This window comes from Nothobranchius furzeri, chromosome 8, assembly GCF_043380555.1.
Source record: "Nothobranchius furzeri strain GRZ-AD chromosome 8, NfurGRZ-RIMD1, whole genome shotgun sequence".
NCBI classification, from domain to species: domain Eukaryota; kingdom Metazoa; phylum Chordata; class Actinopteri; order Cyprinodontiformes; family Nothobranchiidae; genus Nothobranchius; species Nothobranchius furzeri.
In genome coordinates, this window is record NC_091748.1 from 65,216,545 (window position 1) to 65,239,717 (window position 23,173).

The window sequence follows — 23,173 nt, forward strand, 5'->3', positions numbered from 1 at the left end:
TCTGAAGTAGATCTCTTACCCCGCACCCCGGGCTCTAGAAAGAGAGGAATGGTCTCTTCACCTTCCTCTGCCTCAGCCAAGGGATCAGACATTGCAGGGGGTACTTTTGATAACCATTTAATCACATTATCCTTTACTTTCTGCCACATGTGACTCTCTTCTATCATGGACAAGGAATCATATTTTAGTGTTGTGTTAGGAGGGGGGGTCGGGCAAACATCTCTTCGTTCCCTCCCTCTTGATAATCTTTGATACCAATGCGTAATATTTCCTGTTTGCCATGAACTTAAACTACTGTCTTTGGTCCGAAAACACCCAAATTCGATTCTACGAGGCCACCATCTCTCTATCTTTATCACTTTGAAAGTGGTGAAGTTGTGTCCCCATTCTAAATCATTTCTAAGGCAATATTTGTAAACCCACAACTCTACTTCACCTGAAGTCTGATTTAAGATTTTCTTTTTCCTTAATATTATCTGACAAGATCGATCAAGCTCTGTGGATCCTGTCTGATCCATTAAGACTGCCATATACTCCGCCCATGGGCCGGTCTCACCACACTCCGTGTCATTCTTCTCCTCCTGCTCTGCTGCAGAAAATGATGTCACGGAGGGTGTAGCCATGATCCGGTCAAATCCATTTTCTCCACAGGGCAAGCGCAGGCAACCAGTTTTGTTCCCTGTTACACTACAAATCTTGAATCCAATCTGTGTTGCTATCATGCAGGTGGTTATATTCTCATTAAAATCTTCTTTGGGCCATAACAGCTTAATTTTGGATACATTCCAATTCCCTACTAATTGTTGTGGTCCTCCGTGAGTTATGTTATATGTCACTGAGGACACATGATACGTTCGGAGATATACATGTACCCCGTATGCAATCGCTATACTTAATCCTATAAGGCTAAATTCGAAAAGGATAAAAAAGGCCCATTTAATCCATTTTATTATCCAATTCTTTCCTTTCGGAATATTTACATTTTTCTTTTTAACTTTGGGGTCAACTCCTGCCGGAGTTGCATACCTGACCACTTTTCGTTTTCTGCTGCTTTCCCTCTTATGCTTCTGAGTAGACAACATCTGCAAAACAGAAGCATAAAAATCAGCAGGAAATGAAAGCGCCCTGCTCTAGTTAGTTAGAGTCAGATTGGAAACCAGCCTTCTACGAGACATTCTAGTGTGAGCAGTCCCATAAATCTTAGGCCAATATGCCTCTCCTCTCCGGGTGGTCACTAAGTTAACAGCCGAGCTGCAAATGCGACCCGACAGGTCTATTACCTCCACCAAAGTTAACTGATAAGGCATGAACTTACGCTCCGCCCCTGGTCCAAGACTCTTCAGCTCAACCAGGTATGATGTAACACGCTTACGCATCCCTGGGGGCTCCTGAACAGACAATCCTGTATGCCAGTCCAGAGTCCCTGACAGATAAGTTCCCCATCTGTCATCTTTATACTCTTGAGTTACCCCAATCTGTGTACCTGTTTCCCATGCATCAGCCAGCGTACCAAATTGCTGTCCTAATATCAAGCTCTTAATAGACTCAAATTTGGACCGAGCCTGAAGCTCTTCCAGTCCTTTTTCTCTGGTCTTGAGCTTGACCACAAATGGATAAGCTTCCACCCATAAATCTCTAACTGGCTTCACCAGGCTAGGATTCCTGAGCAGCTCTCCAACAAAAAACATACTTGGCTGGCTTGTCGGTAAGCAGGTAGTCAAAACACCATTCTTCGTGAAACAGCACCCATCTTTGATTTCACCTCTGTGGGTGCATTCACAGACCTGCCAGGAGATGATGCCTGGATTATTCCTCAAACAGGTTCCGCAAAAACATATTTTAATGGGAGCAGACAGCTCCACTGCACCTGTATGCAAGTCTGTTCCTCTCTCCAGGTGAGTGGGCTTTTGCTCCCGGAGCCCCGACCATTTAATTAGGGTGCACAGAGATCCGCATGTCACGCATGTTCCTGGCCTCAAGCCTCCCCAATGCGCGTAACGATACGCATTTGCAGATTCTATGAAGCCCAGAAACATAGCCACTTTACAATCTTTAATACAATCCCCCTTCGTTAACAGGATGAGGCCCGGAGCACCTGAGATCTTACAAGTCATTTCTTCACTAGATTTTGGCCCAGCCATGACCTTCAATCAAGTAATTAATTTAAAAAAAATTTTTTTTATTTTTTTTTAATTAATTAATTTTATTTTTCAGAGTTATTTTATAACTTGATGAGGGTGAACGCGCAAACCAGTGTCAGTTAAAACCACGTTCCCAGTTACGTCTTTTATTATGAAGGGACCACTTACGTTATGCTTAATGCAATCTCCTTTTCGAACCGGTCCTCTTTTGACCCAAATTCTTTCACCTTTCTGTAACACAGAGACGTGTTCCGGGTTAGTTTTTTTCTCAGCTCTTTTCAGTTTCGTCCTATTAAGGATCACATTTAGTTCTGAAACTCCCTCCGGTGTATCCCATCGGGAGCTCAGGTTAGTCAGGATGTGATTTTTTATCGTCCTAACTGCTCTTTCTGCTATTCCGTTAGTGTGGGACTCGTATGGGATAGAAAAAATGTGTCTTATCCCCCTTGATTCAAGCAGACAAGAAACTTTGTCATTCTTAAATTCAGGTCCTCCATCCGAACGGAGTGACTCACACGTGAGGGGCAGGTGTAGAGATAAGGCCATGCTGACCGTATTTCCTGTGACACGTTTCAGCGGTATTATCCTGCTCTGATCACCTGGTCCATTATCTTTGATTACCAAAAAGAACTTATGTCCGTTCACTCCTCTCGAGGCACATTCACCAACATCCGTGCTGAAATGCACCCCCGGCACATCACACATGATGGGCAAATGGTCATAAATCACGGGTTGAGCCCCTCCTTTTTCTTTACACGACTCACACGTCGCTTTTACTCGTGCTGTTAGTTCTTTCAGCTTTGGTACAGAAATATTTTCTTTTCTGAAAATCTCACTCAAACGTAATACTCCTACGTGTCCATAATTTTTATGCGCAAATGTCACCAGCTCTTCATCAGCTGCAGCGCTCCTGTTCTGTAAAAACGCTGTGGGTAGAAACAAAGCTCGAGCTTGTACTAATTCATCCACTTCTGCGTTTCCGATCTCATCCTCGCTTTTTCCATTTGTATGGCTATTTACATGTGTCACCTGAATCTGTAATTTCTTCTTATAACACGATACTAAAGTCCACAAGTCAGCGTGTTCCAATCTTTCTCCATCAGTTTTCTGGAAATCTTTAGCTTCCCAAAATGCTAAATGATCATCTAGCCCGTCTTTAACGTATTTAGAGTCTGTGACCAATCTTACTGATTTGAGCTTCAGCTTACACGCGTCAGCAAGCGCCATGACAACGGCCGTTAGTTCAGCAGTTTGAGCAGACCCAATTGCCTGTCCAGCTTGCTGATACTTCCTGTCCTTTAGCTGTCTCACAAACCCCCATTTACAGAAGTCTGCATCTGCTGTTTTCTTAGATCCATCAGTGTAGTAAACTGCCTCTGGTTTTATGGGTTTAACAATCTCTTTCCTGTCAGGCTTAAGTTTTGTTTCTCCTTCTACGTGAATCTGCGGGTTTGCCAATAACATCTCCCACTTTGCCCATCTGGGTAAAACGGCCCTCGCCTGTGGGAGGAGATCTTTCCGAAGTTCTTTAATCATATAATCAGTAGATTGAATTATGATTTTTTGAGATCCGGCCAGAGCGAACATCATATCTTTATGTTTCATCAGGGTGGTCAGCACCTTTTCGCTGGGCGTGTAACGGCTCTCAGTTGGTGCGAGTTTATAGCCTTTACATGTTATCAGACTCTTGCTGTCATAGTTCTGAAATAAACACTCTGTGAAATCCTGTCCTACAATCACTCTTACAGCTAACGGTTCATGATGCTCTCTATTCGAAAGATTCACTAAATTAGCACCCATCTTAACCATCACTGCTTGATAAGTCTCAAGCTCCTGTGAGCTCAGTTTGCGGTTGTGCGTCACCAGTTTCTGACCCACTTTGGTTCTGAGACCTTTTTTAAGTGACATTATGGGATCAATGATGTTTCGAAAATCACGGACGTTGCTGGAAATGTACTGAAGCTGTCCGATTACACCTTCCAGCGTCAGTAAGTCATGCGGGGGTGTTATGTTTTGCAGATAGGTGAAAGGTACCGACACTGAATCTGACACTTCAAAACCTAGGAACGTAACTTTTGTGCGTCCTAGCTGGCTTTTCTTCAATTTGAGTTTGAATCCCGCACATGTCAGTCTGGTCACCACCTCGTCCAAAGTTTTCAGGTGTTCGCTTTCACAATCATGCGTGAAAAATATGTCATCGATATATTGAACGACAGGTAAACCTTCCAGATATGACTGTACGACTCCTTGAAAATTATTCGCCGCGTTTACCCATCCCATAGGCAAAACGCACCATTCATAATGCTTTCCTTCAAATGTAAATCCAGTTTTAGCTCGACTTTCTTGCGCTAAAGGTACAGACCAAAAGCCGTTAGCCAAATCGATGCATGTTTTATATTTTTTAATAGGCATGGTTCGGAGCTGCATGTACGGGTCAAAAGTTTTACGCACGTCGTGCGGTGTCACTCTATTTAATCCTTTCAAATTGTGTACCAGTCTGTAGGTGCCATCAGGTTTAGGAACAGCTTGAATGGGAAGACAGGTGGATAATGTATCCTTCTCTTCGATTATCCCTTTTTCTTTAAGCTCAGCGAGAGTACACCTGATCTCATCTCTTCCTTCTCTGATCAGATACTGCTTCTCCCTGGCAGGCATCGCTCCTTTAATAATGCATTGTTCTTTTACTCTGCCACAATCATTTTTGTGTGTTGCCCAATTACCTTTTTGGATTATTTCTCCTCCTTGAACCGTCACCTTATCGTGGTGGAGGAGTTTGAGTGCCCTAATGATCCTAGGAGCTATGTTGTCTGGGGCACTTAGTGCCCCTGGTAGGGTCTCCCATGACAAATTGGTCTTAGGTGAAGGGTGAGACAAAGAACGGTTCGAAGGATCTTTCATGGCGGTTAAAACGAAGAGTCGGAGTACCCGGCCCGGAGGATTACCGGGGTCCCACCCTGGAGCCAGGCCTGGGGTTGGGGCCCGTGGGCGAGCGCCTGGTGGCCGGGCTTTCGCCCATGGGGCTCGGCCGGGCCCAGCCCGAACCGGATACATGGGCTCGTCCAACTGTGGACCCACCACCCGCAGGAGGAACATGAAGGGTCCGGTGCAATGCGAATCGGGTGGCAGACCAAGGCGGGAGCCTTGGCGGTCCAATCCCCGGACAAGAAAACTAGTTTTTGGGACATGGAACGTCACCTCGCTGGCGGGGAAGGAGCCGGAGCTTGTGGCAGAGGTTGAGCGGTACCGGCTAGATATAGTCGGACTCACCTCGACACATTGCATTGGCTCTGGAACCCGAGACCTGGAGAGGGGTTGGACACTCTACTTTGCTGGAGTTGCTCCGGGTGAGAGGCGGAGGGCTGGGGTTGGCTTTTTGTTAGCCCCGAGACTCTCTGCCTGTGTGTTGGGGTTTACCCCGGGGGACAAGAGGGTAGCTTCCTTGCGCCTTCGGGTCGGGGAACGGGTCCTGACTGTTGTTTGTGCTTATGGGCCAAATATCAGTTCAGAGTACCCACCCTTTTTGGAGTCCCTGGGACGAGTGCTAGATAGTGCTCCATCAGGGGACTCCATTGTCCTGCTGGGGGACTTCAATGCTCACGTGGGCAATGACAGCTTGACCTGGAGGGGTGTGATTGGGAGGAACGGCCCACCTAATCTGAACTCGAGCGGTGTTTTGTTATTGGACTTCTGTGCAAGCCGCAGTTTGGCCATAACGAACACCATGTTCGAACATAAGGATGCCCACCGGTACACTTGGTACCAGGGCAGCCTAAGTCACAGGTCGATGATAGATTTTGTAGTCGTATCATCTGACCTGCGGCCGTATGTTTTGGACACCCGAGTGAAGAGAGGGGCGGAGCTGTTAACTGATCACCACCTGGTGGTGAGTTGGATCAGATGGCAAGGGAACATGCCGCGTAGACCTGGCAGACCCAAACGCATAGTGAGGGTCTGCTGGGAACGCCTGGCAGAAGAACCTGTCAAGACGGTCTTCAACTCCCACCTCCGGCAGAGCTTTGACCACGTCCCGAGAGCAGTGGGGGACATTGAGTCCGAGTGGGCCTTGTTCCACTCTGCGATTGTCGAGGCGGCTGTTGCTAACTGTGGTCGTAAGGTGGCCGGTGCCAGTCGTGGTGGCAACCCCCGTACCCGCTGGTGGACACCAGAGGTTCGGGGAGCCGTCAGGCTGAAGAAGGAGGCCTACAGGGCATGGCTGGTCTGTGGGTCTCCGGAGGCAGCAGACAGGTACCGGATAGCCAAGCGGGGTGCAGCAGTGGCAGTTGCCGAGGCAAAATCTCGGGCGTGGGAGGAGTTTGGTGAGGCCATGGAGAAAGACTATCGATCGGCTCCAAAGAGGTTCTGGCAAACTGTCCGGCGCCTCAGGAGAGGAAGGCAGCAACTCGCTCACACTGTTTACAGTGGGGATGGGGAGCTGCTGACGTCAACTGAGGCTATAGTCGGACGGTGGAAGGAATACTTTGAGGAGCTCCTCAATCCCACCAATGCGCATTCCGAGGAGGAACCAGAGCTGGGAGGCCTGGGGATGGACTGTCCGATCTCGGGGGCAGAAGTTGCTGAGGTAGTCAAACAACTACACAGCGGCGGAGCCCCGGGGGCGGATTAGGTTCGTCCTGGGTATCTTAAGGCTATGGATGTTGTAGGGCTGTCATGGTTGACACGTCTCTGCAACATTGCGTGGTCATCGGGGGCAGTTCCTAGGGAGTGGCAGACCGGGGTGGTGGTCCCCATCTTTAAGAAGGGTGACCTGAGGGTGTGTTCCAACTATAGGGGGATCACACTCCTCAGCCTCCCTGGAAAGGTCTACTCCAAGGTACTGGAGAGGAGGGTCCGATCGATAGTTGAATCTCAGATAGAGGAGGAGCAATGTGGTTTTCGTCCTGGCCGTGGAACTGTGGACCAGCTCTATACCCTTGCAAGGGTGATGGAGGGGGCATGGGAGTTTGCCCAACCAATCCACATGTGCTTTGTGGATTTGGAGAAGGCTTATGACCGTGTCCCCAGGGGCACCCTGTGGGGGACGCTCCAGGAGTATGGGGTGGGTGGCTTTCTGTTAAGGGCCATTCAGTCCCTTTACCAGAGGAGCGTGAGTTTGGTCCGCATAGCCGGTAGTAAGTCGGACCTGTTCCCAGGGAGGGTTGGACTCCGCCAGGGCTGCCCTTTGTCACCGGTTCTGTTCATCACTTTTATGGACAGAATTTCTAGACGCAGCCGTGGTGTGGAGTGTGTCGAGTTTGGTGGCAGGAGAATCTCGTCTCTGCTTTTTGCGGATGATGTGGTCCTCCTAGCTTCATCCAGCTCTGACCTTCAGCTCTTGCTGGGTAGGTTCGCGGCCGAATGTGAAGCGGCTGGGATGAGGATCAGCACCTCCAAATCTGAGACCATGGTTCTCGACCGGAAAAGGGTGGCTTGCCACCTCCGGGTCGGGGGAGAGGTCCTACCTCAAGTGGAGGAGTTTAAGTATCTCGGGGTCTTGTTCACGAGTGAGGGTAGGAGGGATCGGGAGATCGACAGGCGGATTGGTTCGGCGTCTGCAGTGATGCGGACGCTGAGCCGATCTGTCGTGGGGAAGAGGGAGCTGAGCCAGAAAGCCAGGCTCTCGATTTACCGGTCGATCTACGTCCCAATCCTCACCTATGGTCATGAGCTTTGGGTAATGACCGAAAGAACGAGATTGCGGATACAAGCGGCCGAAATGAGTTTCCTCCGTAGGGTGGCCGGGCTCAGCCTTAGAGATAGGGTGAGGAGCTCGGACATTCGGGAGGGACTCGGAGTAGAACCGCTGCTCTTCCGGATCGAAAGGAGCCAGTTGAGGTGGTTTGGGCATCTGGTCAGGATGCCTCCTGGACGCCTCCCCGGGGAGGTGTTTCGGGCATGTCCTGCCGGCAGAAGGCCCCCGGGTCGACCCAGGACACGTTGGAGAGGTTAAATCTCCAATCTGGTCCGGGAACGCCTTGGGGTCCTGCCGGAGGAGCTGGTGGACAAGGCCGGGGAGAGGACGGTCTGGAGCTCCCTAGTTGGGATGCTGCCCCCGCGACCCGGACCCGGATAAGCGGAGGAAGACGACGACGACGACGACGATTATTTCTCTGAGTTTGTGTGGGTCCAGACTAGTCTTCTCCAGTTGCTCTTTAATGAGACTGTCCATATTTAATTCACCTAAAAAACTCACATGAAGTGCTGGGTCTTTTGTTATTTTTACTAAATCCTTTAAACTAATTAAGTTTTCTGCACCTTTTATGTAAAGAATTCCCTGTTCGTCTTTATGAACTGCCATGTTACGTACAGAGCCGTCTGCGAGTATCACATTCTTGTATCCTATTTGTTCCATCGGATTATTTTCACGCTTTACTGATATTAATGCCCCGGTATCTAAAATGTATTTTGTATTTTCGTATTTTACTTTAAGCCACTCCCCATCCCAATGCGTATGAGATGAGAGCGCCTCGATTATTTCTACTTTTGTGTTGGTGGCTGCCTTCTCTGATTGTGGTATTTCGCGTCCCAATCTTTGATTGATTGGATAATTTCTCTTTCTGTTCTCTGGTCATCCGGGCCCACTCCTCCGGATTCGCTCTCCTGGGTCGAGCCACAGGGCAGCCGGGGGGTCCCATGAAAAACGGCCTTGCATTCGGGTCCATTTGGCCCCTGGATCTCTGGTTCTGATTCGGTTCTGTCCTGGGTGGGAGTTGCCTCGGTTGAGAGCTCACTGATTGGCTCCCTTGCTGTTGGTGTGGAGGGGGCAGAGGGGATGGTATCTGACCTTTCAATCTGTTTCCGGCCTGCCGTCCTAATTCGTTTTTTGACTGCTTAAATTCCCTTGTACGATCCCATGCCTGCGCTTGTCAGATTTTTTCTGCAGGAGAGAGATTAGGCCACATCGCAGCCATCATTAATCCCCCGGGCAGATCAGCTAAAAGTTTTTCCTGCTGGACTTGGGAAAGCCCTGCGATTGTTCCCAAACACCCAGCTAATGTAACTTTTCCTGTACTGATTTCAGCGCTTAAAGCTTTCCTCCGTCGTTCACCAGAATCCTCACCAATCCCTCTGGGATAACTCTCCGCCAAGGACATCAGCGAGGCTCCTGGGGTTAAACGCAGATCGTTCTTTAACGCTATAACCTGAGAAATCTCTGGACTTGAAAGTTGTTCAATCGTCATACCTCGATCCTGAAGTCTTTGTACATATCCAGCGTCTGTCTCACCCGACGCTCTTTGTGGCAGGATGGTATGATCAAAATGTCCTAAGCTTACTCTTGACTGTTCATGAGCAGTTTGCCAATATGGGGAATATTCCTGTTCTAGGATTCTCTCTTTAGGCATTGAATTAAGCTGTCCTCCCTGCGGAGTGCTTCGGTTTACATCCAAAGGTTGGGAGGGGCTGCACGGCGAGTAGCAGTGAGTTTTCACTGCCGAATCTCTAGCCATACTACCACCTCGATAAAAATCATATCCTTGGCCTAAATAAGCATGCTTAAAAGGTTGCCCCCATCCTGATTGTAACATGACTTCTTCTCTACTTTTTGCTGCTTGAATTGCCGAAGCCGTGAAGCCATCTACAGGGTACCAGTCTGGAAAAGGATTTTCTGCTTCTTCTCCTGCATAATTCTGGTCTCCCTCTGTGTTAATTGCAAACTGGCCTCGTCCTGGTTCTGGAACCGGTCTAACTAGGCCTATGTTAGGAGGTGCCTGAGGGTCATAATATTTCATCTGTACTGGACGGCTCTTTTTATTTAGTCCTCTAATGCCATAAACTATAGGATTTGTCTCATCTCCTTTTTCTGCTCTCTGGGGTTGCTGCTCTACATTTTCTCTGTTCTCATCTTGCTCATGGGCTGTAACTGGGGATAACCAACTCACTTTTTCAGGTGTTTTGCCTCCAGGGATCCGAGTGCTGCATTTTTGTTGGGATCCGCATTCTGACCTGAGCGTCCCTTTGGGTGTGCCACGCACCACCAGTTGGGAACCCTGTTCTTCCTCCGATTCAGCTTCACTCTCACTGCTTCTGTCTCTGGCCTCAAACCAATGTTTGACTTTCTTCTCTACTCGCGGCAAGGCTGACTTATCCACTAAAATTACGACCGGGATGTCTCCTAGCCTGCTAGAGGCTTCGGAATAAATCACCAAACCTGCACCATATGCTTCAGTTATCCGACACACCTGGGGTTTATTATTAAGCTTAAACACTAGCCGTCGCGCTCCTAAATCCAAGGCTTCTGACACCACCCGCTCCCAAGCTTGGTGAAAAGAGATGTCGGGATTATGAGGGTCTACGTTAATTATGGAAATCGCGCTGACACGACCTTCCAGATTCCCTAATTGCTTGTCTAAGAGAGTAGTAATTTCTCCAGCTTCGTAATTACGATCTACCAGCGGGATCATAGAGCTTCTGCTTTCTGCCCCTAAAAGTCTCCTCAGAGAACTTAAAGAGGACGTAGTACTGGCAGAACTTTGTGGATCTTTCAGAAAGATCAACACATCTTCCTCTCGGATCTCCTCATCTATTTTCTCGCTTGACAAAATTATCACCGGTTCTTGACCTATCGTAACATGATTCGGAGGAGCCGCGGGACTATGCGGTTCTAACGGGGGAAAAGGAATTGGGTTTGGAGTCCTTTCAGCCCCTGACCGTCTCTGGGTCTCGTCTTTCTCCCATGCAGCAACATGCTGTTCAGTGGGCGATCTCTCCGCTCCTCTCATGGGCACCTGAGAAGGGGTTTGTACATGTAGAAACGGGTTCCACTGCGCCGGCCGAACCGCGTCAGGCGGGTTCGGTGGGGGTGGAGGAAATCCGCTCTCGGAACCGGGGCTCACAGGGAATTCCCCGCGGAGCGCTGGATACAAAGGGGGCGCGGTCGGAACCGATTGGACTTCATCCCAGGAGGCCGACATTTCGACTGCAGCTCTTCTCCGATACATTTCCGCTTGGAGCTCCGTGATCCCCAGTCGGTTACATAACGCCTGTCTCATTTGAATTGCCTCATTTTTGCCTCTAGATAAGAAGTAAATTGTTCTACTATTAGTCTGTTGAACCACGAACTCTGCCATAGCAGAGTACATCGCTCCCTGATCACATCGGTACTGCCCGACTCCAAATGGAGTGAGAACTAAAGGTTCCGGTCCAGTTGGTATTTGCTCAAGCAATCCCAGAAGGATCTCATATTGCTCACCCGTGGGGAGTTTCGCTGGATTTTCCCAACAACACCACGCTATCTGATTAAAAACAGGATCATTTTGTTGTTCTGCTAGAATCACCAAATCACCCACTAACGGAAATACATGATTATTTTTTACTTGAGTTTCAGCATTCGGACAGCGCTCCGCTGCGGCTTGAGCTGTGCCGGCCTCGTTCTGAAAGCTCCGGTTACAGGATACTGCTAAAACGCTTTGTGGTTCACCTTGAAATGTCGCTATTTCTCCGGTGACAAATCTCACATTAAGGAGAACATTTTCCGGTTTTACCGTTAAAGATCTATCTGCCATGGCTGGTTGAAAGTTTCTCTTTTTTATTATTTATTTTATTTTTATTCGTTTTCACGTCTTATTCTTTATTCTTACTCTTTATTCCTTTTTATTTTTTTGCCTAGCTTTTATCCTTGGCTATTCTTACGTCGGAAAGCCGTGATTTCTTTATACCTCTTTGAGTTAATCGTCCGTTCTCCCAAATTTCTTTCCTTTTCGAGAAATTGGTGCGGTTTTCACTCCAAGGTTATAAGCTTATCCGGTCCATGGTGCGTAAGCTTTTAGAAGCCTAAAAGACATAGTTCTACGTCGGATAGTCCGGTATCTAATATTTGAACCTTCGCTCTGTAACCCCACGTTGGGCGCCATGTCGCGTGCCCGTCCCATTTACCGGTTCCTTTAAAACCCAGTTCCGTTAGAACTTATGAGACGGTGCATCCATCAGGGTTCGAGTGGGGGTGTCGGCGAGTATAATTGTACTAGACCCGGGTTTGGACCATCTAATTAGAATCTTGTCTTTTATTTTAAAGGTGAAATGACTTGTACGAATAGCCAGCTTCAGAGTTCTCCACTTCTTTTAAACTCGTTACCTTTTGGTTAAGATACTAGAGAGAAGTCTGGAGGCAAGCCAAGCCTCTCAGCAATTGTTTGGATTACCCGGAATTAATTGCGCCTCTAACAGCTTATGTGGGAGGTTGGTAACTATAAAATGATTTATGCTAGTTGATCAGGCTATCATAATTTTATCAATTTATTTATTAATCCAACCTTCCAGCTGATTAGAGACTTTTTCAACCTGCAATCAGAGCCAAAATAACTTCTAATATCCTGTTTTTATCGCCCTTAAGACAACTCGTTACTCGCAAGGAGGGGGAAGTTAAAACTTCCCTTATCTTAAGGTTTCTTTATATTATTCTATTATAAACTGTAAAGTAAGTCCTGATAATTCAGGGACCGATGATCGATATGCTTACCTCTGTGCAATTTATGGCCAGGGCTCCAAACGTGAAGCTTTAGAGAAAACCTGAAAGAATCAGGATTATGTTTCTTTTTCAAAAAAGGTTTATTACAAAATCAAAATACAAAAATGGGTAAATAAAAAACAACTGCTATCCCCCAAGGAGGAATTAGTTCAAAATGATTAAATAAGAGTTAGTTTACACTAGCTCCTGTCTTCTCAGAATCTCCCCAAAACTCTCCCAAGTCTCCTCTTCCAAGAGTCCTATCGCCCGATCTGAGCTGCATCCTTTTATATCATTCCTGAGACTGCTCTAAACAATGTAAGAGTCACAAGTTATCCTCTCCTGACAGTTTAGGTCAAGGGGTCATTTACCAAATACACTTTTTTAGCTCTACATAAGACATTTGGTATCATTTTCACTACATGCAGTATTCACATGAGGGCACAAAAGTTCATGTTGCACTCCTGGAAAGGGAGCACGGGCCATAAATCTTCATGTTGGTAGCAAATTGTAGATCTCCCTTCAGCATTCCTGAGAACTTCTGGGTCCAGATGGACTGTCCTCACTCCATTCCAGTCCTTCTTTTCCCGCCAGAGGTGGAGTTAGGGGCAGGATCATGGGTGTGTCCATGGGTGGATCCACAGAAGCCAGCCTGTCTTTTGACCCTTTGCCTAGTTCTGTCCTCACTAGCAAGTCCTGAACTATTGTCCTCTTGACCCTTGTGTGACCCTTGTCTCTGACCACTGTTTCTAAGCCTTGACCGGCTGCTCGGACTTGCAACACAGGTTTATCTTGCGGTTGAAGAACTCTAAGAACAGACTTGTGCGGATGCTGGTTGATCCCCATTTTAGTGCAGTGCGTTACCAGTCATCCATGTGGAGACACTGGTATGCATGTCTTTTATAATCTTTTGTATCGTTTTTTTATGTCTCTTTCTTAATGTGGACCTTGAGTCCAATAATAAAGTTGAATTGAACTGAAATGAATCATTCTGTCAATTTTCAGATTTTTCTGCAAGTGGCAGAGGAAACTGGTGTGGGCACTGACCCAGTTCAGCCTCCACAACCACCCTGCAGCGTGCAGCCTGCAGTGAAAAGAGCTGAAGGGCAGCCAGCGGAAGAGCCAGAGATGGGTATAAAGTCACACTCACAGACACTTGGTGTTCAGTTTGTCCTCCCATTTAACTGTTTTCTTCCAAAATGCTGCCAGGAAAGAAAAAACCTCAAAAGAAAGGTACATTTAGTTTACCAGAGCTTAGAAATCTTAATAAAATAGGGAAAGTGTTTTTCTCTGTGTCACCCACCATCCCTAGTGTATTCATCTTAATGTGCCACATGTTAACGGTTTAGGTTCTCACGCTGCCTTTCCTGTTGCAGATCCTCAGGAGACCGACCTGCTGAGTGGAGATGGTCAGGGTGGGGTGTCTCTGACAGGCTGGTGGCTAACGTGGCAGCAGCTCAAAGCTCTTTTCATCAAGCGCTGGCTTTACGCTCGACGGAGCCGCAGAGGAGTCTTTGCTCAGGTCAGAAGTCAATGTTACCAACTATGTGATAAATAGGGATGCACCAATACCAGTATCGTATCAGTACCGATACCGATTCCAGTCTTGGTATCGGTAAAAGTTAACCGATACCAGAAACCGAGACCAATGCAGCTGCCTGAAAGTGACTTCACTGTAACTTGTCATTTCTGTTCACCTAATATTTTAGTTTTGTGATCATTTCTATTAATATATTTTAGCTTTTATCTACCTCACAGTTTTTTCCTGTTGAAAGCAGAGAAGGAAATAAACCTGTATTCCAATTCATTGCATTTTTTTGTGTGGTAGAATTATTGGTAATCGGTATCGGCAAGTACTCAGATCCAAGTATTGGTATCGCATCGGTTTGGGAAGATGTGGTATCGTTGCATCCCTAGTGATAAATGAAGTTTATTTTTCTATTTTCTTCCAGGTTAAAAGTCCTGGAAGCCATTTTGAATTATTTTGCAAGTACACTCATAGGGAAGGTTAACTTTTGTTTCAGATTGTTCTTCCAGCCGTGTTTGTTCTGGTCGCTCTGCTCTTCAGCCTCATCGTTCCTCCGTTTGGGAAGTACCCTGCCCTGGAGCTGCAGCCTTGGATGTACGGAGAACAGTTCACCTTCTTCAGGTTGGATTTCACCCAACTATTCCCTTTATTTTAGTCTTCAGTGATGATATTTAACGCTGTCGGTCAGAAGTTACGTTCCCGTTTTAATTTCAGAGATTATGAATATGCATTTTGAACTCTGTTTAATGATCACAGCAATGATGCCCCTGGGAACCCAGCCATGGAGAACCTGCTGGATGCTTTGTTGGACCGGCCTGGATTTGGTACCAAGTGTATGGAAAAGAAGGAGGACAACATCACGTAAAAGAACTTCTGTTCAGTTATTGTGTTTGTAGCTTCTTGTGAAACATAACGTCCAGACTTGGATTCTTGACTCAAGCATATTCATTTCTTTAGTTTCACAGATTTTTCATGCTTTTTGATCCGAGTGTTGTCACATAAATTTTGTTGAAGTTCCAGCTAAGCTCTTAAATCACATTTCTGAACAGTTCCCAACTTGACATCGTCCTGTGTTAAATGTGATTAAGCCTAATATCAAACATCCTTCAAAACTGTGTGGTGATGAACCCAAAATGACCTTTACCCATGCAGGAGTCCTCAGTGTGAAGGTGAGCGAGGAGGTCAGTTCATGAGACCGCAGGTAGCTTTCTCCACCTGGAAGACGTTCAATAGAGGAAACTGGAGCAAAGACAGACCTTCACCTGAATGTCAGTGCAGCACGGAGGACCTTCGCCGGATGCTTCCCGAGTGTCCAGAAGGTGCTGGTGGACTTCCTCCTCCACAGGTCGGTTTGGTGTCAAACCAACCCCGATTTATTGTCTCTGCAGAATTTACAGAATCTGAATACTACGTGCAAAAAGACCCAACAGAAAACAGATCGGACTGATTAATTGTCAGAATATTTTCATGATGCAGCCTCGTGTTTCTGCACCGCTCTGGCCTCTGTTACCTTTAGATTTATTGAAGTTGTTCTTTGTCAGTTTAAGAGAGCTACAGGAGATATCCTCCAAAATCTGACGAGTTATAACATCACTGATTACCTGGTGAAGACCTACCCCCAAATCCTCAAGAAAAGGTACGTCTGACATGGTTTTGGTTTGTTTGACCAAATTCATTTCATTTTCTTCTGGTTTATTTAATCTGTTATTATTTTGGTTCTTTTTGTAACCACTGCTGACTTATTTTCTCATCTGTCTTTATTAACACTATTACATTTTGTATTCATTAACTTTCTTTTTCCATCATTGATTAAAGCCTGAACATGAAACCATATTAATTTTTTTCTTCCAGTCTAAGATCCAAGAAGTGGGTGAATGAATTCAGGTAGGCGAGTACATTTGAATTCAGATAAAAAGACGTGACACTGAACACATTTCCAGGTATCGTCATTTTTTTTTCCTGTTTCAGGTATGGAGGCTTCTCCCTCGGTGGGAGCACCTCCCAGAATGCATCTCAGGTTGAACATCTCCAAGACTCCGTCATGGTAATCCGGACTCGTTACCGAGTTGAAAAGGTACTGAACAGACTTCAGGTTTTTTATTCACAGACTTACATCAACCTTTAATGGTTACTCAAAGTTAAATGTTTTCTTTTTTGTTCTCAACAGAACAGTTCGCTTGATCGCCTGCTGGAAAAGCTGCCAGTGTTTCTGGGAGAGATGCACACGCAGAACAATGTCAAGGTAAATGTCCTTTCTGTTTATGTCTGTATGATTTATGTTTTCTGCTTCCTGGGTGACCGAGAACATAGCTTGAACGTAGCCTTCCATGTTTCCTGATCGCAGGTGTGGTACAACAACAAAGGCTGGCACGCCATGGTTTCGTTTCTAAACGTGATGAATAACGGGCTGCTGAGAGCGAGCCTGCCTCCAGGACCTGAGAGGAGGAAACACGGCATCACGGCCTACAACCACCCGCTTAACCTTACGAAGGAGCAGCTTACAGAAATAGCCATGTTCGTTTGCTGCTTTTGATACTTTAGGATGTTTTTTATGGATTTACTTTCTGGAGGTTTTCACATAAATCTAAAGTTCTGAATTCAGTCTGATGGATCAGAAAGAGCTTTAAGTTAAATTAGCCTGTTGGAAAACAGTGGATGACGAATACACTTTGTTTCATTTGTGTTTTCTCCTGCTTCGTATTCCAGGATGGCCACATCGGTGGATGTTCTGGTTTCCATCTGTGTGATGTTCGCCATGTCCTTTGTGCCGGCCAGCTTTGTCCTGTTTCTCATCGAGGAGCGAGTCAGTAAAGCCAAACATCTGCAGTTTGTCAGCGGCGTCAAACCCGTCCTTTACTGGCTGGCCAACTTTGCCTGGGACATGGTCAGTATTAGTTCAACTCAGACGCCAGTCTCCAAACATAATTTCCTGTTTTAGTTAGTTGGATTTCTTCTATCATTGCAAGCAGGTTAATTATAAAGCAAACTGTTTGAAAAAGTTATCAATGTTTTAACTGTCATTTCTGCGGTTGGTAAAAGTTTTTACAAAGATTAAAATCGATATAAATATTTTCTGTTTTTTGTTCTTCTCAGCTGAACTACTCGGTCCCAGCCATGATGGTGGTGTTGATCTTCATCAGTTTTCAGCAGCAGGCGTACGTCTCTGAGACCAACCTGCCCGCTCTCATCCTGCTCCTCTTACTCTACGGGTACGCTAAAGCAGACAACAGTTCTTCAGGCTTTTTTTTTTTTATCCATTTTAATTCTTGCACCAGATCATCATCTAAATAAATTTATATATTTTTTGTTTTTGTTAAACAATGCCTCTGAACATTAAAAACAATTCAGCATTCATTGTTAATTTGCCTGAATTGCTCCTGGGCCCTCATATATCAATCGTACTTATCGACGATGGAACAATTTTACACACTGTGTGGTATTTTTTGTACTTGTCAATAGAAATGTTCCTAAATATAAGAACAGCTCTGACCGTGCACAGGGGCGCAGATAGGATTTTCAAACTGGGGGGTAAGTTCCAATGTACCCTCCCCCAAACACACACACACACACGTACGTACACATACACAAACCATTACAAGCGCCTTACCTAGAGCTCAGTCAGTTTGTGTAATTTCATCCGACGGTTTACGAAAAAACTAACACTTTTATATACGTGTTTGAAGCCCTTGTGCAATGGAACGCTGGCAACAAAGCTCTGCCTGATCAACGCAATCCAAGTCAGTCATTTCTTATTCTCCCAATCAATTAACCAAAACCTCATGCTTTATGCAAAACATTAAATGATTTTCAGCATACCAATCTTTACAGAAAACATAAACGCCCTAAAAAACTGCACATAAAATATATTTAAAAACAATATTCACTTATAGGGTTGGCCATTGTTTGATTTTGAACGATTCCAATTCCTTGTTTCAATTTCGGTTCCTATCGATTCCCGATTCCGATTCTTTGAAGACATGACATGTTTTACACGAGCCAGCTAACCACAGGTCCTGCTTGATGAAATAATCTTAACTTCAACATGAATTTTAATTCTATGAACAATAACATCACCTTCACTTAGACTAAAACATGTTTTAGAGAAAAAAAGAAAAAGACTTGCAGCACAACCAGTGTGTTTGTTTCTGACCACAACCAAAGTCTGGAAGAAGCCTCTGGGATGAGAGGCTAAATGTCTCCAACATGTCCAGAAACGTCCAGCTGTTTTCAGCTAAAACTCTCAGGATGATCATGTCCAGGATGACTGAGAACTACACCTCCATGCAGCAGCAGCATTCAGTCAGAACAGGAAGTGAAACTTAGATGTAGCTGCTGTCAGTAACAATCTAACAGATTTTAAAAATTAAAACTCTCAACAAATAGTTCAGAAAGGAAATTAAAATGTTTAAAGCTTTGTGTGTGATTTATTATTATTATAATTATTTATTGTGGCAGAAGTTGGTGTGGTCCACCACAGAGAAGCTGCTCTAGCATGATGACTTTAATTATTCTACAGGTTATTGTTCAGCCTTCTGACGCTCACTCTCACACACATACACACATACACAGACGAGTGTTGGTGAGCGGCTGCGTCTGACTGCTGACACTCCGTTTGTGTTTTCATTTCTGTAGTGAGACAAACTCACCTCACACCGTCCAGAGTTTGTTCTTTAAAGCTTCTATTAAATCCACCGTGTTGACGTATTTAACAAGTTTCCTCTACGCTGCAGGAGTTAAAGTTACATGACGGAGTAAAAGTTCGCCAGACGCGTTCGTTTATATCTGGGTGGGGGGAGGGGGGACTCGGTGCTGCACACAGACATCTGGTGTGATCAGCTCTGAAAAACGTTGATCACAATTTGCAGATCACGTTTATTTTTCATGGAGATCGGCCTCTTCCGTCGGCATTCTAGGAATCGAAACTAGGAATGAAATAAAAAACTTTGAAAGATTCCAGGAAAAACTAACAGTTGGAACCGGTTCCAATCGAAACTTTTCAGCCTCTGACCAATAGATGTTCCTTCGTATTGTTACGTTATTTAGAAATTTTCATTATATTTGGAAAGTTTTAATTTATACATATATAAATGAAGCTCTTTTTAAGTTTTATATTTTACCTTTTTTATGATTATGTGACACACTTTGACTTCCACACATAACGCATCGGGATCTGCCTCTTTTTTACGACTTTTTTTACATTGTCGCTACGTCTGTCACATTTGCGGTGTTTTTACCATCATTTCCAAATCCATCACGTCCCAAAGAAGGTTAAAACAAACAAGCAAACCCAACGTTTGGAGCTTGTAAGCTCCACACACCTCTAGTGTAGTACCAGCTGTCTGATGCTGCAGCAGCATCCATCTTCCTGGCTGGATGAGTGAATTTCTTCGTCAGAGTCAATATTCTGCTTCATAATCAGAGTCAGTCACGACCAGACAAAGTGATCAGTCAACAAAGACCAGACCTGCCGGCAATTATATGTTTTATCTAATATTTGCCCTCTTCATGCTGCGTGCATCTCCTCCTCTCCCCGACTGGGAGCCTCTCAGCGGTCAATGGGCAATCAGGCGGGGTACACCTGGGACAGAGAGCCAGTCCATCGCAGGGCAACACAGAGACACACAGGACAATCATGCACACACACACACACACACCTAGGGACAATTTAGACAGACCAATCAACCTAACAGTCATGTTTTTGGACAGTGGGAGGAAGCCGGAGTACCCGGAGAGAACCCACACATGTACAGGGAGAACATGCAAACTCCATGCAGAAAGATCCCAGGCCGGGAAGCGAATCCAGGACCTTCTTGCTGCAAGGCTACAGCTCTAACCACTGCGCAACCGTGTTCCTTATCCACAAATTATTTTACCTAATTAATTATGTCTGTGCGGAAACAGCTTCATCACATAACTGGTGTCAGATCCCATAAAAGACACCTGTGACCGACAGGAGTCTGACGTTGTAGCATGGCTGATCTCGTGTTATTGGAGGATTTGGCAGAGTGTGCACCCCGGAGGGAACACGTCTTCAGTGAGCACACTGAGCTGCTTGGTGAGAATCCAGAGTAGCCCCTGAGCAGATACTGCTTCCTGAAGGAGATCCTTCTGGAGTTATGTCCAACTTGAGATAGCAGACCAATCAGGCGTCTCACAGCCATCGCTGAGCTACTTTATGAGAACTATGGAGTTTTAAGGGTGAAGAATCGGGCAGTTTGTTTGCTTTCTTTATTTATTCTCCACTTCAACAACAACAACTTCTCAGTGTCAAAAAAAAACTGGGATATTCTTCACAAGGATTCTCCAGAACCTCCTCCCTTCCTGCACCTGTAACACACCAAGAACAGTAGAATACATGGACACACTCTCCGCACTGTCACACATAGGTTTCTAAAGAGTTGAACTGATGCCCGATGGATGGTTCCCTCCACCGCCATCTTGGCCACATCATGCATTTCATCCCTCCCTGGAAATACAAAAATGGAGGCGAGAGTGGGACTGAGGGTGGGGGAGTCGATGTAGCTACTAGCTAACTAAGCTAACCAAGGCTAATAAAGTGACTCTGCAACCCTCTGCCTTCTAGGCTGTAACACTTGTAACGTGAGGCTGAGGTCTTCCCTGGAACAAGCAGGGGGGCTAGCTGCTAGCGTTGACAGCTCATATTTAGTTCAGTTAATCTTCTGCATCTTTGCCTCAGTTTTTTGCTCTCACTGAAGTTTTTTTTTTTTTTTTTTTGCTGTTTTGTTTTTGGGAAGAATGCAGGGATTTCCTGCATGAGCTTTAAATGATGTAGTGTGACCAAATGTGGTTAGTTGAGGTAGGGCTGCTCGATTATGGCAAAAATAATAATCACGATTATGGTGACTGAAATTGAGATCACGATTATTTAGGACGATTTTTCAATTTATGTTGATTTTATTTGTTTTTATTCAGTCATAAAACTGCTCAGGGCACAATCAGGACGAAAATAAGAAACAAGATGATCACTAAAATAACTCCTGATTCCCAGTATAAAAAGACCAATATACTTATAGTTCATAGTCTATGACCCAAGGCCTTGGTTTAACTCATTTAAGTCTAACCAGTACAGACCCAAATACCAATATCTTGCAAATACTGACAGCAAGAATTATACTGTGGCATTCATAACAAATACATGCAAATAAATTGATGTTCACAAAAAATTGCATAATACGTATTTAGTCGTGTCAAGGTGCTGTAGGAGAGTGCACTAGCACCGTATCCTCAGAGAGATTAGTTATTATTTATCAGCGTGAGGAACTTATTTCTACCTTATTTATAAACTATTTATTTACAAGTCCATCAGTTAATGTAATAATTGTCCCAACCACAGCTGCACCCCCCACCCCCAACCCGGTCTCACAGCAATCGGGGCAAGCTGCACGTGTGTTTAGCGCGCCGCACGCGCACATTTAGCCGTTTTTAGTGGCTCAGGAGTCCGCAGGTGCGGTGTGTGTCACTCACTCTGGTTACTCCAACAGGGAGCCGGCTCCGAGAGCTGTTTTTTTAGCGACCGACATCGCTACATCATTCCCTTTCCTAATGTCCTGAAGAACGGTCCGGAGAGCAGGCGGTGTTTAGCTAACCTGCAGGAAACGTCGACGATAGTTATCCAGAAAGTAGCTAAGGGTTACCAGAGATGTTTCTGAGGTGTTCACTAGATACTTTTAAGTTAAAAAGTCAAGAAGGGGGTCTGAAAAGCTGCTAGAAATAGCGTCAAAGTCGCTAAATTGGCAACACTGTGGGAGGAGCGCTTCATTTGCAACTCGGGGCAGCGCAGGCGGGAGGAGCAAATAATCGGCTTGTTTTGTTTTTTATAATCGTTCAAAACTCAGATCGTAATCGTGATTAAAATTCGATTAATTGAGCAGCCCTAAGTTGAGGGTGTTTCTGTATGCAAATGACTGAGTACGCACTTGTGGGATCTATCAGCATTCGACTGCGGAGGAACATGTGTACGAGTGGCCACCACGTGTTTCATAAATCAGCATTTTGGTCATGCGTACAAACGTTCTAAATTTCATTAGTAAGATGGAGTATAAGACAGTTTCTATGTCTGTTTCCGATAAACAGCAGCCCTGAAAGTCTTAAACATAGATTATTTTTGCACACTGATTATTTAATGTCATATTAAATAACAAACATTTTATCTTTGATGGACTTTTAATGTCCAAAACTCACCAAAGCAGTGCTCACCTCTAACAGAAAGGATATTTTATTCCTTGTAGGTGGTCGATAACTCCTCTGATGTACCCAGCATCCTTTGTCTTCTCCGTCCCGAGCACGGCTTACGTTGTGCTGACCTCCATCAACCTTTTCATCGGCATCAACGGAAGCATGGCCACCTTTGTCCTGGAGCTGTTCGTAGATGAGGTACAAACATTTTATTTTCTTCATTTATTTCATTCAAAATAAAAACAAATTAAACATATAAACAATAAGAAAAACATAACAAAAAATTAAATTTGAACGAAAAGGAGCAGAATGAAGAAAACATCTTATAATTTCTGCCCCCTTTTTCCAGTAGAAATAATCCATTTATATATAATTATCATTTGTCACACACATACAGATTCATTTTAAACTTTTTCCTGTTCTAAATTCCAGTGCGATCATGATCATTGATTTAATTTAGATTTTCATAATTATTTAGGACACTCAATTTGGTACTTTTTTGAATATATTAAATGACAGAGTTTTTTAAATTTCCCTTTTAAGGTTATTCCATCATTTAACACCATTTACAGATATATTCCATTCCTTAATTTTAGTTCTAAATCTAGGTTTTGTAAACACATCAGTTTCTTTCAGCATGTAATTACTAGTTCTCTTTTCAAATATCCCATGAACATTTGTTGGCAGAGTACCTAAACTGGCTTTATACATGGTTTGTATGATTTTCCAGTCTATTAAATCATGAAATTTCAGTAATTTATATTTAATAAACAATGGGTTCGATGGATCTCTACAGCCACTATAATTGATGATTCTCAGAGCTCTTTTCTGTAAAATAAATAAGGGTTGTGTATAGTTTTTGTATGT

General features: G+C 44.9%; 1 protein-coding gene across 2 annotated transcripts in view; it reads left to right on the plus strand.

The window, feature by feature from the left end:
- Positions 1–23,173, plus strand: part of abca7 (ATP-binding cassette, sub-family A (ABC1), member 7) — a 54,570-nt gene that overhangs the window by 25,698 nt on the left and 5,699 nt on the right. Inside the window, exons 26-39 of one of the 2 annotated variants that reach the window (XM_054752218.2) lie at positions 13,588–13,714; positions 13,792–13,815; positions 13,959–14,104; positions 14,607–14,731; positions 14,867–14,971; positions 15,263–15,455; positions 15,652–15,746; positions 15,962–15,994; positions 16,079–16,184; positions 16,278–16,352; positions 16,455–16,624; positions 16,817–16,994; positions 17,204–17,319; positions 22,360–22,504. In XM_054752218.2, coding sequence (XP_054608193.2) covers positions 13,588–13,714; positions 13,792–13,815; positions 13,959–14,104; positions 14,607–14,731; positions 14,867–14,971; positions 15,263–15,455; positions 15,652–15,746; positions 15,962–15,994; positions 16,079–16,184; positions 16,278–16,352; positions 16,455–16,624; positions 16,817–16,994; positions 17,204–17,319; positions 22,360–22,504 — 1,638 coding nt within the window. The remainder of the gene's footprint in view (positions 1–13,587; positions 13,715–13,791; positions 13,816–13,958; positions 14,105–14,606; positions 14,732–14,866; positions 14,972–15,262; positions 15,456–15,651; positions 15,747–15,961; positions 15,995–16,078; positions 16,185–16,277; positions 16,353–16,454; positions 16,625–16,816; positions 16,995–17,203; positions 17,320–22,359; positions 22,505–23,173) is intronic. The other variant, XM_054752219.2, reaches the window with a different exon arrangement.